Consider the following 16651-nt stretch of genomic DNA (forward strand, 5'->3'; position numbering starts at 1 on the left):
CCATTGACACTCATATTTATTTGCCTCTACACTAATCAACTAAAACAGTATTTTGATGATCCTTAGATATGATACAAAATGCCCCATATTAGATGTATCATATTGATACTTTAAACCTTGGTTCTTAGTAGGGACAACTAGTATACTTGGATGTTTTGTTTTGGACCGACCATTGACATGGTAAATTCAAGTTGGTGTTTTTATATGATTTCATTTGTATTTAGCAGCTTGAATCCTCTTTCCGTATGGTAATAAGGATGCAGATGGGGTGGGGTTGGATTGAGTTGAGAAATTGTCAAGGCTCAGTCTGATACTGTTTATATTTGTATTTATACTCTTTTTAAACTGGCCTTAAGGCTGTGTTTGGTTGCAGAGCAAATTTATTTGCACTAGTACAAATGCATAGGAGCGCAAATATAAAAAATGCAAATTCTTATTTAATTTTGTTTTGGGTTTTACTTTATTCTACTTCATGTCTTATTTTATTTCATTTGTACTGTAATCAAACAAAATAAGCTAAAATTTGAAACAAAAATAGGTTATAATTTACACTCAAATCATTTGTACTGTCATGGTTTTGCATCAGTACAAATTTATTTATATTGCAACCAAATACAGCATAAGGCTCAATTTGGAATATATGTAGAGTGTAAAATTAAAAAACCCGAACCCAATAAATGAAAAAACCAAACACAGCCTGTGTAAATTTGTAAGCTGACCGGCAGGCTTGGGTTGGGCCCGCCCAAGTTGCACCCTAAGAATAATTATGTTGCCACTCGGTCGAACGAGGAATTTGAATTAAAGTTATAAATGAATTCCGTTGTTTGACATTAAGATTTACCTTTCAAGCCAGGAAAGGAAAAGCTAGCCCAGCAGTCTAACTTACTATCTACATGCAATAAAATATTCACTCCTAATACAATTATACATCGTCAACTCCTGTTTGAAGGCCCCTGCAATTAAGTCCGGCCACCATCTTCGGCATTATCACCGTTGGCAGCATTCTGATGACTGCATATGATGTCTTTACCAAGCAATCTTAGTATCTTTCTCGGTGGTTCTTCATGTTTATCACCATGAGGACGTCTACTCCTAGCAACATTAGGACCACTACGAACATACCTCATCTTGCGTGTGTTGTCTTGATCAGACAATCTGCTTGTCTGATCAGGGGCGGGATTCTCATAGTCGACAACATAATGGTTGGCATTCATCTGCGGGAAAATTTTATAGAAACAGAGCTTACAGTCCTTCTGCAACTTGTGGCCTTTCACAAAATTCTTCCATCCCTTAGTGAACGAGTAGCTTTGACTCCTGGGGCAGTACTCAAATTTCACCTCCCATGTTCGATTTTGTCTGTCAGCGAGCTGTAGCATCTCCTTGTTATATCCATTACTTCCATTCTTCAGAGAAGGAAAATGGGCCTCAGCCAGATGTCTTGGGATGACAAGCCTGTTGAAGCGGCCTACATCACTCTGATACAAGATCTTATGAAAGAGAAGCTCTTCACGCCTTGGTGGTCTTGCGTCAGTTTCTGCAATGTTTGAACTTTCAGTACTTGGCAATGGAAGTGGGGCTAGGCTTTTGGGCGTCTGATCATCCCTTACTGCAGCAGCATGTTTGGGTGTTTCTCCCTGATCATCACCCATGAAATCCCTGCAGTAGTTACATCACCAGCAATTGAAATTGAAAGCTATATGTCAAAAACAAATAATCAGATTTGGTAACAAAAGCAGAAGATTAAACTAACCTGTACTCTGAATTAATTAATGCTCTCTTCCTTGGAGTAATAAAAATCTTTTCTTTCTCACTTTCTTTCTCTACTACCTTCCAACTCGTAGATGCAAGAGAGAGAGAGAGGAATTTGATTGCAGGAGAGATGAGAGATTTGCACTATTATTTATAACTGGACTTGATCAAATAGTTGCAGAGACAGAGTTTAGTTCGGAATAGAAATGCATGTGGAGAGGGACTTGAACGCTGCCATCGACACTGAATTCCTTAGAGATCGGATTCAGTCTCGCAATAAAAATATACAAGTAAAGAGATATTCCCAATACACGGTTGCAAGTGACTGTGTGTTGTGAAGACTGAATCCGAGTTGGAATTCCTAAACATGTTTGATTCGTCTAGGATACTATTTAGAACGTTTGATGACGCATCAAGTGGGACCCAGTTGTCTTGAACAAGATTTCATAGAAGCCCTAGTCGTAGTTGGACTGTGATTGTTCAACGATCGATTGGAGAGTGTTCTTGGAGTGAAGGAAGAATTAGTTCTTCAAACAAACTGCCACCCGTAGAGAATCAAACCAATGGAATCAGACAGAACCAGTTAGAAGCTAAGAACAGATCGTAAACAGTAATTAGTTCTCCAGGTAGCAAACCTTTACCATGCACTAGCAATAGGAAAAGCCGAAGGAAACAACGAAGCTAAAGCAAAAATACTAAGGGTCCATTTGGTTTACGGTTGGATGGTCTATTTCCCCACTTATTTCGTTTAGACAGGAATGAGAACTGGGATTCGGTTTCATGCACATAATCACTTAAGTTCAATGGTTTTTCTCTTTTTTTCAACTCAATGGGGTTTGAAATAATAAATGTTTTGATTTCCTCAAGTTTTCCTTCTTATTTCTCTCTTTTTTTATCAAGATAGGTCAAGATATTGCACTAAATTCCCTATTCAAGCTTGTTTTTTTTCCAAAACTTTATATCGAGGACTCAAACATTCAAAAATGACTGTTTGAAACCATAGCCCATCTTGTTTCCCTATTAGGAGAAGTTTATAGATGATTACCAAGTGATTTTGAGCCATCCCAAAAGAGGGAAAGCTATTGGAGATCTAATATGACCATTACAATCATGTTATTAGAGATTTTTCGCTCCTAGTAGTCAATTGGTTAAATTAACTAGTTGAATCAAGATGACTAACTAGTCAACTATTTACCATAACTAGTCGATTATTAGATGAGATCATAATCTTCAGATTTAATTAGTTAACACCTTAAGTTCTCATAAATAATATTTTTGAATATTTTGGTTTCTAACGTTTGGGAAATGAGTTATTAGCCTCCCTAAAGGTGTAAAGCAAACACACTAAGGGTCCATTTGGTTTAAAGTTGGATGGTCTATTTCCTCACCTATTTGGTTTAAACAGAAATCATAATTGGTTGGAATGAATTCTCATTCCCAAGGGAGGCAAGTGTCCTGTCCCTAGTGGTGGCAATTGGACAGGTTGCGTTGAGTTTCAACTCAACCCATTTAACCCGCCAACCCGTTAACGACCCAATTATGTAAAATTAAATGGGTTGGGTTCAACCCAATCTAACCCGCCCAAACCCATTAATCTTATATTTATGTACTTAAAACAAAAAACTAACTCCATCATAATAAATAAGTTGGTTATAGCTTAATGGTAATAGTAGTTGTTATTTACACAAGTGGTGAAGGTTCAAATCACATTACATGCATTATTTAGTCAAACCAGACCCGAATAGATCGGATTTAGTCCGGTCGGGACCACACCCGGCCCGACCCACTTCGGATTTAGGTCGACCAGGATCAGCTTGTGTCTGGTCGGGCTGGGCTGTGTGAATAATATTTGGACCAGACTTGGGTGAAATTGATTTGGATTTATGTTGGGTGAATTTTGTTGATTCTAGACAAAACTAAATTTAGGCAACAATTAATAGAAAATTAATGCATTAATTATAAATTATTTAATTCAAATGAAGAAAATAAAAAAAAGGCTAAGAAATTAATACTTATGTTTGTAATGGTTAATCCAACCGTTATCCACATCCCAACCCATTTAAATGGGTGGGTTGGGTGATGGGTTGATCACACAACCCGCCAAGTAAATGGGCGGGTTAGATTCTGAATAGGTTGGGTGAAAAATTGCCACCCCTACCTGTCCCATTATGATTCTAGACCCCTATTCTTATGAACCAAATAGACATTAAACTCTATATCTATTGTCAACGCTCAATTTTTGCATGATTCGCCACATGAACCCCTAATTTACTCTAAACAATCGATCAAATCATTTCAATCACTCCAAAACACCAAAAAAACCTGAATTAACCAATTGACTAATTCTTTACCTATTTGCAAAAGCTCTTCGATGCACGACTACATCCTTTTGCCTCGACTATGTCCAATTGGCAGGACCTCATCTATTGCATGTTCGGTTCAGCACATATTGGATCATACAACATCACATAATATCAATACACTCGGATATGGCACAAGGGGTGTATCGAAACTTTGTACCATGCACCTATATTTTTTGTGTAGTTTTTTTTTTCAAAAAAAAAAAAGCGTCAGGGGATAAGTTTCTGACTTATCTACCCCCTAAAATAGGTCCAATGTCCGAAATACCTGTATTTGGTATAATGATGATCCATTGATATGATACGTAACGGGTTGATATCATACGTATTGGACAATACGGCTTGATATATAATAAAATTTTGAACCTTATAAAAATGGTAAACAGTCAGATGTCTTTCATCAAAATTTATAGGGGTTTTGATTAGTGAAAGCTTTTATGGTGTCATACATTTCCATCACATAGATTTACCCAATAAAAGTTTATAGAAAAAAAAAAGGATTTACCCAGGAAAAAAAAAATATATCAAAGAACTTGCCGGTTTGATGTTACTGCTGTGAAGATCAACCGATTGATCTATTGTGATCAAATGTTTTGCATTGCTCTTAATCCTTTTGTTTTCCTCAAAAAAATGAATTTTCCCGACATTTCAGACCCCCTACAGCATTGATTTATCAGACTTAAAACTGTTATACTTGTCATTCATGCTTTGCTTAACTGAGAATAAAAGCAGTAGAGCAGTGGCATCCATAACTGTTTTTATTTTATTTTTTATTGAATTGTGAGCTTCGGCTGGGGTTGATTTTTAGTGATTTTGGTGGACCGTGTTTTGCTTCTTTGAAAACATTTAGGCTGTGTTTGGTTTGAAAGAAAAAGTAGGGAAAGAAAGGAAAATGTAAGAAAACCCATACAAAGTTTGTAAAGGATTTTCTGCCTTTTCCTATTTTTTTTTCAAACCAAACACAACCTTAATAATAAAATCAATGGTGTTGTTTTATTTATTAAAGGGGTCAGTAGACTCGCCTGTTAGGTTTTGTTTATGTAAGGTCGAGCACAATGATGATATCAACAAGCACCAGTGGTCTAGTGGTAGAATAGTACCCTGCCACCGTACAGACCCGGGTTCGATTCCCGGCTGGTGCAATGGCTTTGCGGGGATAGCTCAGTTGGGAGAGCGTCAGACTGAAGATCTGAAGGTCGCGTGTTCGATCCACGCTCACCGCATTTTGTTTTCTTTTTTATTTTTCTCTATGAGGTTTGTCAACATGATATATGTCCCTTGATCTCTGATTTCAGGCTTCCTTGGAGCTCGATTTAAAAAAAATCATATATATACGTATGTTATTTATTTATTTACTTATATAATTTTTATATTATTTAGTTTATATATATGATGAAAATAGTTGAAATTTTTTTTTTGTTTTTCTTTATTTAAATTGTTATATTTTCTTCTCTTTTTAATAATTTGTTTTAAAAACATAAATAAATTGGGTTGAATCATATTTAGATACCCAACATTCTAATTGAATTCAAATTCAAATCAGTATTTATGAGATCCGATCGGATATCGAATCTGATTTAAATATACCTTGATTCGAATTCGATCCAATCTATTTGCATCCTAAGTTTATTGGCCATGGGGTCAAACAGCCATTGTGTATAGGATTATAGGTTGCTGCATCATAAAACAGTGAGGGATATTAATTATGATAACCACCTAGGCTACATCCAGTCTGGAACTAGTCTTCACACAGCCCACCTCACACCAAGCTTACAACATGTCTGGGCCGCATCCTATACTTGTATTTATTATTCATACGGAGATATTTCCAATACAAGATGGAATGTGACTGTGAGGCGCACTATGTGAGGGCAGGGGAGCAGAGCTTCAGCCATTTGGATATGGCATCACCCCTATCATTTCAGCCCCGTAGTCAATTATTCTTTGGTATGAGAGTGCGATTTAATTTATGTTGTTTGAAGGTTAAACCAGTAAACCACACCCAAATTATAACATATTTGAAATTTTAGCAACCCAAACAATTATTTTTTATGTTTATGTTTGGCATCATTGCTGTTTCTTCTTTATTTGATAAATCTCACCATTGTTATTTCTTCCTGAAACGTTTTGGATTCACCCATACAATCGTATTTGAGGCCGACATATCTTAAAATGCATGTTTCGCATCACTGACCAATTTGTATTGATCAGCCCAAAACGTTACGTTTCAGGTAGAAACATCGGTGGTACAAAAATAAATAAAAAACATTATCCAAATATTTGCTTTATTAGGGGAATTAGTTGGTTTTAATCTCAAGAGAGGTAAGATGCAAGATGATTATGAAATAAAATTGAGATAGAAGGAAGCTGTGCAAATTTTGCATTGTTTTTTTGGGTGCAACATTTGCACTGCCAATAAATGAAGAAATTACAATAATTTAGTAGAAACTTCAGAAAAAAATGAATGAAAATACTCAAATTTTGTAGAAATTTTGCAAAAAAAAAAAATGAAGAAATGCCATTTGCAGAAAAAAATGCATAAAGAAATTATATTAAGTGGGGTCCATCTTGTCTCGTAGTAAGTATCACGTGGTAAGTATTAACTCCAATTGGGGAGAGGAACCGTTGGATGTACCACCAGCTCTTTGCAATTACAAATGTCTTCAACATTCAATTCAATGATTGCAGGTATGTATGACATTTTAGTCTTCAACATTCCTTGGGGAATGGGCATTCCCCCGTGGGGATTCCCATTCCGCCTAAAATGAGAAATGGGATTCCCATTCCATTTAACCAGACTTTCACTTTCAGAATAGGAATGAACCATTCCGATTTTGATTCCAGACTCCTATTCTCTCAAACCGAATAGATCCTTAAATTATAATTTCAAACAGACAAAAGCAAAACTGAATCGGGTGCAAAGTTTGTATATACTTCAAATTCGCACTGCAAACAAATGAAACTTATTGAATACTCAAAATAAAGCTATAGGCATAGAGGCATCCATCATAATACTAAAACTATAGGCAAAGAGGTATGAGATAAAACACACATAACAGGCACATTGTTATGTCCCCACCCCTTAATCCATCTATGGCGTGTATCATGTAATACTAAAACTTAATTAACTCATCACAAATCTATATGGTACATCAAAGCAAGTTTAGGGCTGCAAATAGATTGGATTGAATCAGATATAGACACCTCAAATTTAATTTATTTATATTTAGTTTTGAACCAAATTTGGATTATAATTGAATATTCAATAGTATTAATAAATTAAATTTTAAAATCATGGATCAAAATATCACAATGTATCGGTACATATTGACGGAAATGTATTGATTTTTGGGAATTTGAGCCCTTTAACATCTAAAAATTTTAATATTCAGGTTAATATTCTTATTTGTAAATACATCAATTTGAAATAAATAAAAATATCGTATGCTAGAAATTCTGGATATGCAATTTTTGTGTATCCAACATATACTTTGAACCACACTATAAATAATTGGCATATTATATATTATTATAAAATGAACTAAAATTGACTTGACTTTATTATATATCGTGAATCAAAATAAAGAGATGGCATTTGCGGCCCTACCAAGTTAGTAGATTATTTGTACTTCAGGGTTGGATCATTGATAGACTTGGCTTGCTAGGGGTTTGCAGATCAATGGAGTGAATTGCTCAGTCAACCAAGTGTTTTTTTTTTTTTTTTTTTTCGGCAAAATGGTGGTACCTTAGTTTCTTTTTTTTTTAGGGTAAATTACAAAGACCTCCCCCCCATACTATAGGGTTTATGACAAAAACCCCCTATACTTTATTTTACGACAAAAACCTTCTGTACTATGACTGTGAGACAGACTCCCTTTCATTAATTTTCCATCCAAAAAAACCGTAATAATATTTTTTAATCCCCATACTACTTTTGTAAGAAAAACACTAATCATCTTCCCTAATCCTTCCGTTCCTTCAAAAGTTGGTTTCTAAATTATATACGAATTAATGATGAATGATATTCTCATCTCCACCTTAGAAAACAAAGAGGAAAAAAACGAGAAAGCCGATGGCTTCTCGCCACTCCCTCTGTTTGTTTCTAAGTGGATGGATGTTGTCGTTTCTACCCTAAAAAAAAATGAAATGATGCTTTTCCATTCCTTTTTGCTTGGTTTCTAATTCCATGATACTCTTGTTTCTTCCAAGAAAAAATGACACGAGTTAAACATGAAAGAACTTTGTAGATGGAAAATCGAGTACCAACATAAGACAGAATAAAACAAAAAGTCTTTCAATGTCATAAACGGAATCGAGAGTGTTTCACTTTAATACGAAAGAGTAGCTTATTAGAACAGAGAAACAAAGAGGAAGAAAACGGTGGAATACAAAGCAATAATATACCCCTGTGACAGAGATGACAGACCCCATCATAAACCACGACTCGTGGCTGAACCAGTCTTAGGTGGTGGAGGTGAGTCCGCAAATACAAGTCCTTCACTTGCAACACTACGAGCAAGCCAACTGGAGAAATTCCACCCACAAGACCCCCTTGTTTGCTTCATTCCACTCCTTTTTGTTCAATGACGTCGGAGATGGGCGAGTGTAGTGGAAGGTTTGAGGTTGAATTTGAACGGAAGAGCTTGAATTTGGGCCATCTTCTCGGCGATATGGGCAGATATCTGTTGTTGGGCTATCAAGCATTTCAGTTTTTCATGATCGCAGCATCATTGGCGATGGCATTGAAGACGGAGAAGAGAAGAAAGGGAAGATGAGAAATGAGTTTCCTCCATCCTTTCGTTTTGGAGAGTTGGGAGAGAGAAAGAATGAGAGACTACGGTGAAGGAGGGGAAAAGAAGAAAAGAAAGGGAAAATAATAGGTTAAATAGGTTTTAAGAGAAAAGGGCAAAAAAAAAGAAAACAGAAAAAGTTTAATGGGGTATTTTGGTAATTTAACGCATTCCATTGTCTTGACTTAACGGTCAAGGGGGGTCTTTGTCACAAACCCCAAAGTATAGGGGGTCTTTGTAATTTACCCTTTTTTTATAATAAACATAAGGGGCTACACAAGACGGGGGGTAGCACGTCCCCACATATTACTACAAATAAATGCAAAAGGCCAAGGCAGCTTACAAAGGTTCAGAGAAACACAGCTATCATTTGACAACTGGGCTTCATGGACATGGGGGGCCAGCCAATCCACATCATGATTTGCTTCGCGAAAGACATGCTTGTAAATGATCCCCTCCCACCACCTCTCCTTAGGTTCCACAAGAACGGACTTGACTTGTTAAGACAAGATATCACTATCTTGGAATCACCCTCAATTATGAGAGGAAATTTTTTGAAATTCAAGGCCAAATTATGGGCTTCTCAAGCAGCCCAAGCTTCCGCCCTATTAAAGGAGGTAAATCCCAATTTATAAGCTTTAATATCCAAAACTGCACCCAAGTGGTCCCTAGCAAGAGCCGCAATGGTGCACATATCATCCTCCATCTGAGAAGCATCAATGCTAATTTTAATCACACCCAAATCAGGGGGATTCCACCTTATATAGCTACAATCTTTGGTAAAAATTTCACCCTTTGACTTATTTGTACACTCTTGAAATTCCATAAGCGAGCCAAAGACATTATCAATGATGACCTTATATTGAGGAATCGAAAGAGTTTTAAAAACCCTCAATTTTCTATTCTTCTAAAGATGCCATAATAGGAATACACATTTTTCCTTTTATCATTCCTCCTTGAGCAACAAAGTCTTTAAAAGGTCCAACCACCAATCTTTTATAGACCTTTCTTGATCTTCAAGCCCTTGAATAGTTAGGAGAATAATCCCCCAATGATTCCTTGCAACAGAACAATTTCTAAAATTATGATCCACATCCTCATACTCACCACAAACATCACATCCACCATCAATATTGAATCCTTTACATCTTAAAAGAGACTTGGTGGGAAGTCGATTGTTCAACAATAGGAACATAAACACTTGAAATTTTGGCGGGTACTTCAGATTGCAAATGTTCTTACTCCAATTAAAACTATTTATTGGATTTAATACATTACTACATTTCAATCTATAGGCGGAATTTGAAAAAAAAAATTTGTCATTAGCATTAAACCACCACACTAGCTTATCATCTTTTAACTCTGATGGGATGAAAATAGTTTTGATCTTCAACCACATATCATATGAAACAAGATTCCATATTTTCTATCTATTCCAAACATTCCTATCTTGATCAATCACATCACTAACTAAGAGCCCCTCGTTAACAATGTTTTCTTGAGGAACCAAATCAGCAATAACTTTATCTCCAATCCATCTATCTCTCCAAAAATTCACTGATTTACACTTAGCTTGAATTTGAAGCTTAGAAAATTTCGTAAAATCGTGTGCGTGTGTGTGTATGTGTGTGCAATCACATTTACAGGTGTTGAATGGACAAGGATATAAAACCTCTGTTCAATTTACCTGTAACTCAACCAAAACGAAGAATCAGATTATTTGAAGCTTAGAGAACTGAACTAGACATCGACCTAGAGAAGGGAGAGGTTTAGTCGAGGTCAAACTATAGTTATGTAATACGCACATACATAGAATATAAAATACATAGTTATATTCTATTATAACATACTTTGTTCTACTTTTAATTTTTAATATAAAAAGATTTGATGCTAGAAAAGGTATTTTTTGACAAAAAATAATGAAGTAATACACTTTCGCCCCCTTATTATTGTATAAATCACAGAAGGTTATCCAAAACAGAAAAAGATCATCCCAAGCAAACAATCGAGCACGCATTTATGACCTTTAGAAGTTTATATTTACATTCTAAAAAAAATAAAACTGGGTCCAATTCACTAGATTTTCGATTGGATCAGCCGAATTGAAACTTTTGTTCAATTTTTAGCACATATGACCAAACCTGCCAAGAGCCTGAGTCACAATTCAACCAGTTCAATTGGCGATCTAATACAGTTTTCTAAACATTAGAAAGACCTCTATGCAAAGTTGGATAGATAGGGGTCATAGGGCAAGATTTAAGTTGACCATTCAAAACTCCAGTTCTCATTAGTCTTCAACGCATTTGCCTAGTCTTTATTCCTATTTTAGGAGGCATCTCCTAATGTTTTCAACTTGAAATCAATCCACTTGGGCAAACCGATCATCCCGTCGGTTTATCAGATTTTCAGGTCCATTCCACCTCTAAACCGCTTGTAAAAAACGATTGTTAATAACCGGGGAAGTTGGATCTTTTGATCTAATCACAAGTTAGACATTCTTTTCACATAGTAGTAGTAGTTTATCACAATTATTTTTATATAATAAGTGTATAATCTTAAATGCATGGACAATTTTCTACATATTTTTTAGAGCAAATTTCTTAAACTACCCCTAAGGTTTAGGAAACTGACTAACTTTACCCCTACTGTTTCAGTATTATTTTAAAGTACCCCTACTGTTTTTGACAATTGTCTAAAACCTTCCCTACTATTAACTGTCCGTCACACTTGTTTATATATGACATCACATCACCGATTTTTTTTTCAAAAATTCCAAAATTATCCTTTGGCTTTCTCACACTCACACTCTCCCTCTCCTCACCTCCTTCACACACAGTGGATTGTTAACAAAGCCATTGACGAGATTGGGAGGTGCCGACAAAGGTTAGATCTCTGCAGTTTAGAGAAGAGAACAAGAGGGAGAGGGAAGAGGGGAAATGTTGTAACTGCAATTCCCCTATAGCATCCGACCTCTGTAGTTCCGACAGTTTCGGAGAAGAGAACGAAAGGGAGAGGGAGAGATCTAAGAGTTCTACAATTCTAGCTGTAACTGGAGTTTGTTGTCCGAGGGGAACATAATAGAGATGAACAAAACCACTGATATTAGAGAAGATTCCTAAAGTAGGAATTCGAAAGAAAAATGAAAAGAAGCATCGAGAGAGTACAAAAGAGAAGATTCCTGAGTTCGTAGTTTGAAGGCTTGCTGGCAAACATAGTTGGGAATAAAAAAGGGAAAATTCCCAATTAGTACCCTGTACTTTGGGCATAGTGCCACTTTGGTCCCCAGACTTTAAAATGCAACAATTCGGCACTCGAACTTTCAAAACATGACAATCCAGTACTTACTATTAACTAGCTACTAACCAGTCGTTAAGTGGCATTTGAAAAAGACACACATACCTTTCGAGTGTCATCTAGTTTTCTTTATCAATCATCCAAACATTTACAAAAAATTAACAGTCTCAAATCCTTGCCTTTTCTATTCAAGAAAGTTGGGGTCGCCAGAATGTCCACTCAAACATGACCCTAAATTTCTTGAATGGAAAAGGCAAAGATTGAAATTGTTAATTTTTTGTCAATGTCCAGATGGTTGATAAAGAAAATTGAATAACACTTGAAGGGTATTTATATATTTTTCAAATGCCACTTAACAGCTAGTTAACAACTATTTAACAACAGGTACTAGATTGTCAGGTTTTAAAAGTTTTGGGTACTAAATTGTCACATTTTAAAATTGGGGGACCAAAGTAGAACTAAGCCCAAATCACAAGGTACTAACCGGGAATTTTCTCTTAAAAAAGGAGATAGTCCATGATGGATTGTTTGTTTCATCTGGTTTTTACTGATATTCTTAGGTGCAAAGGAATATAAAAACTAATAAAAAGGAAAACATTGTTCCCGACACCGGAACAGTTAAGATGGTTGTTGCATAAACTGCAAATTCCTGAACATCTCTCTAATAAGAAGAAAAACTAGGGTTTGCAAAACACCAAGAGAGGAATATCATGCCGAGTTTCAGTTGCATGACTCAACCTTCTAACCCAGATGAAGCCACAGCTAATAGGGCCAACTCCGACCAACCCAGCATACAACGACACTAGTAGGGGAGGAAAAACAGGGGAGGTGAGTTGCAGGTTGAAGAAGAATATAAGGGGAGAGAGAAAAAGAAAGAAAGGGAGAGAGAGGTCTAATGAGGAAGGTTTGATCCAAATCGCTGAGGGTATGGGTAGTAACAACAGTGACCATCGTAGCCGCCGCCACCACCATAACCACTACCACCACTGTGAAATCCTCAGCCCCCACCACCAGTTCCTTTGAATTGTGCCTGGTTGACAGTGATGTTTCGGCCGACGAGAATCTTTATGTCCATCCCTTCAATAGTGTTGTTGTGCGATCTGACTACCAACTGGAGGGCGATCTGGCTTCCAATCGAGCAGCGAGCTGGATCTATCTACATCTAAATCTGGATAGCCCGGACGCACTGAACCAGGTCGTTGAACTGGGACTACCCGACTCCGGGGGGAACCACAGAAGTTTCAAAAAAAGTTGCACCTACCACTGGGGGAAGTGGAGCGCTCACCTGTGTGGTGTTTGGTGGTGCGGTCAACGTTGGAACTCCAGACGCAATAAGCAGAATGGTGAACTAGCCGATGCACACTGTAGGGGGTTGGGGTTGTCCCTTGGAGACGTTCATCTCGCTGCTTTTCTCGGTATGACTAGAAGATGCCATTGATGTAGAAATCAAGGTTAGTAACTGTGAAGAATGGGTATGACCTTTCGATCGTTTCCCATAGACAGCACCAATTATTGTTGCATGATCTGACTACTCCCAGCTAGAGGGTGACTTTTTTTGAGGTAACAATGAGAACTCATCCCGGCTCCGCTAGAGTCGGAAGTGGAACGATAAGCCTTATCTACATACTACTCCTTCGGAAGCGGAACGAACCCTATCTCCACACCCGGAGATCTCGGAGCTCTTTCATGAGACCCACGACAACTCTAGTATATAAAGACAGGAACCTCAAAGCAAAGGTACGCGTGATTACTCTACTCTCTAGCTCTCAAGCTCTCAAACTCTCAAAAGTATTCAGCTCGCATTACAGTACACTAACTTAAGCATCGAAGCAACCTCGCCGGGTTAGCCACCCCGAGTTCTCTAATCCACTATCTTGTAGATAGATCCAGCTCACTGCTCGATTGGAAAACAGATCGCCCTCCAAGTAGGAGTAGTCAGATCGCGCAACAATAAACAACATCCCTCATGGACTACTCTTCGATGTCGTTGGAGACCTTGCTAGAACTGTCGTTGCAACCTTCACTAGAGACGACACTTTTAAATCTCTGTCATATGTATCTCTCTTCTCTGTAGCAGCTCATCCCTTCGAGTTAAGAAGGGATGGACGAATTCGGGTTGACGGACTTCATTGCGAAAAGGCGACCGTCGGACTCCTTGTTGTGAGACTGACGGTCCCGAACAAACATTTCCCTATGCAATTCTCACTGATCCATCAAAGTTTCTACTGTTGTTTCTTTTCCATTCTAGAGAGAGAGGAGAGAAGAGAGAGAACAGGCTGAAGAGAACGCCAAGGCATGCTCCTCCTCATAATGACTCAAAACCCTCTCCTATTTTATCGCAAGCCTAATGGAATCCAACACTCACCAGCGGCCTCTTCAGTGATAGCAGACGACAAAGGCCAGTTGTCGTTCCCGATTGGAACGATTCAAAAGATGCCCATTATGTTACGATTTATTATTTGACGCCCTTTATTAATATAAGGGTAAAAGTGACTTTTCATGCGCCTTCGTTACGATTTAATGATAGCGATAATTTTCAAAAACAGTAGGGGTACTTTAAGACAATATTGAAATAGTAAAAATAGAGTTAGTCAATTTCCTAAATCATTTTTCCTATTTTCTATAACTAGCACACGTGTACACGTGACAGTATCTCTAAGACAAAATTATTTATAATTCATGGGCAATTTCTAAATGGTTATAAGTGGACAATTTCTAAATGGTTATCAGTGAATAGTTTCTGAAGTGAGAGCAAAGGACATATATGCCCTCTTTATGCCCGTTGTATGCTTAAACAAGGGGGATAGGAAACATCCCAAATTGAAGCTTAATAAATAGAGAAGGATCTCAACAATCCTTCTTTACTGAGTTCAATTGAAGCCTTGCAACATCAAAATCTGAGCTTAATTAATAGATAAGGCTCATTATCCTTGTTTATTGGATACAAATGAGGGCTTTCAATATGGGAAGAAGACGAAATGAAACACAAAAAACCATGTGCACTAACCAAACCAGGAGAATAAAACCAACAAAGAAATAGGTAAGCATCAACGATTTAATGTTGATTAAAAAATAACCAATTAAACCAAAATCATAAGATCAAGTAAAGAAATGGGTAACCATCAAATTTTCAAAATTCAATCCTGATCAACATAGAAACACAAAGGACCCGCCAGTAAAATTCAGTCATTGGTGGTATCACCAGTAAAATCTTGTGAGAGGCTTGTGATCTTTCCTTTGACATGGGTAGCCCCCATATATTAAAAACCACAAGCTAAGAAACACAAAACAAAGAGAGAGGTGAGTGACGGAAGGGAGGAAAATAGAGACCGTTAGGTACTTGGACAAACTAAATAGAACCTCTGACATTGTTGCTGATGGTGATGATAGCAATCCCTTTAACAACACCTTTTGTAGCCATTTTCTTAGTAGGTAGTTTTTGAACAATTATAAGTGGTAGCTTCTGAACAGTTATAAGGGAACAATTTCCGGAGTGTAAAGGGCATATATGTCCTCTTAATACCCACTGTATGCTTAGACAAAGGGGGTAGAAAACGTCCAATGAAAATTCCAGAAAAAGGGGTATTTACTCTTTTATAGTATAAATATAAATTTTATCTATTTTATACAATGCTTTAAAAAGTACTCAAACAGAACCACTTTTGCCTCCGGGTCAGCGGTTCATCCACCCAGGTCAAATTGGTCAACCTGTGACATCATAAAACAGACAATATAAATATTAAAAATTAATCCTATTCTACGAATTATTTGATATGATTTCTATTTTTTGCTTTCTCAAGTGTTCTCTGTTTAATTCTGTCTTGTTCTGAAAATCCATTAATATTCCTTTCGGAGTTTGAAGCATTCAAAAAACATACAAGGCACAAAAAAATCATTTCAAAGAACAGGTCCAAGATGGGAAAAGAGTTATCCAATAGTACATCTATGGCAGATCTTAGTTTTGAATTTAGGATAGTATTTCACACGATGAACACTTGGAACCTAGAGAAAATGCTTAGAGCTACCAAAACTTTTGCACCAAATAACATGAGTTAAATCGATAGTCGGGCCCAATAACCAGGGTATTGCAGAAAATAAAATACTCATGGTAGCATTCAATAGAATGAGGAAATTTGAGGGGATATTCCGATTGGAAATCACTTATCAGTTACTACCGGAAGGGATCTACCCAAGAGGTCATCGGTCACCACTGCATCGAAAAGGCTAACAAAGGATGTTACGGTCTGACACAGGTTTAATCTTGCCTACGCTTGGCAGATTTACGTTAGGGACATCACCGTCATTTTTGCCCGTAAGATTTTTAGGAGAATTGATGTTATCTTCAGGCAGACTACCAAAAGCTTAATGTACTCTTTGAGGAGGGGTGGTCGACCTCCTTGGATGCCTAACCTTGGCACTCCTAGACCTTCATCCCTTGCGGGGCGGCCTTGGTTAATG

General features: G+C 37.2%; 1 protein-coding gene and 2 non-coding genes across 3 annotated transcripts; 2 read left to right on the forward strand and 1 right to left on the reverse strand.

Moving 5' to 3' along the window:
- Window positions 1-959: 959 nt before the first annotated feature.
- Window positions 960-1649, reverse strand: LOC104596657 (B3 domain-containing protein At2g36080-like). Its single transcript, XM_010257912.2, has one exon. It carries the CDS (start codon window positions 1647-1649, stop codon window positions 960-962), a length of 690 nt encoding a protein of 229 aa, XP_010256214.1.
- A 3531-nt stretch (window positions 1650-5180) lies between these two features.
- Window positions 5181-5251, forward strand: TRNAG-GCC (transfer RNA glycine (anticodon GCC)). Its single transcript has one exon. It is a non-coding gene; the product is annotated as a tRNA-Gly (tRNA).
- Window positions 5252-5259: 8 nt separating this feature from the next.
- TRNAF-GAA (transfer RNA phenylalanine (anticodon GAA)) lies at window positions 5260-5332 on the forward strand. Its single transcript has one exon. It is a non-coding gene; the product is annotated as a tRNA-Phe (tRNA).
- The last annotated feature ends 11319 nt before the right edge of the window (window positions 5333-16651 follow it).

The sequence above is a fragment of the Nelumbo nucifera genome, chromosome 1 (assembly GCF_055504915.1).
Source record: "Nelumbo nucifera cultivar China Antique chromosome 1, China Antique-T2T, whole genome shotgun sequence".
Classification (NCBI taxonomy): Eukaryota; Viridiplantae; Streptophyta; class Magnoliopsida; order Proteales; family Nelumbonaceae; genus Nelumbo; species Nelumbo nucifera.

What these genes read in the sequence shown, in the direction of transcription:
- LOC104596657 (XM_010257912.2), bottom strand. Translation starts at nt 1,649, where the DNA reads ATGGGTGATGATCAGGGAGAAACACCCAAACATGCTGCTGCAGTAAGG.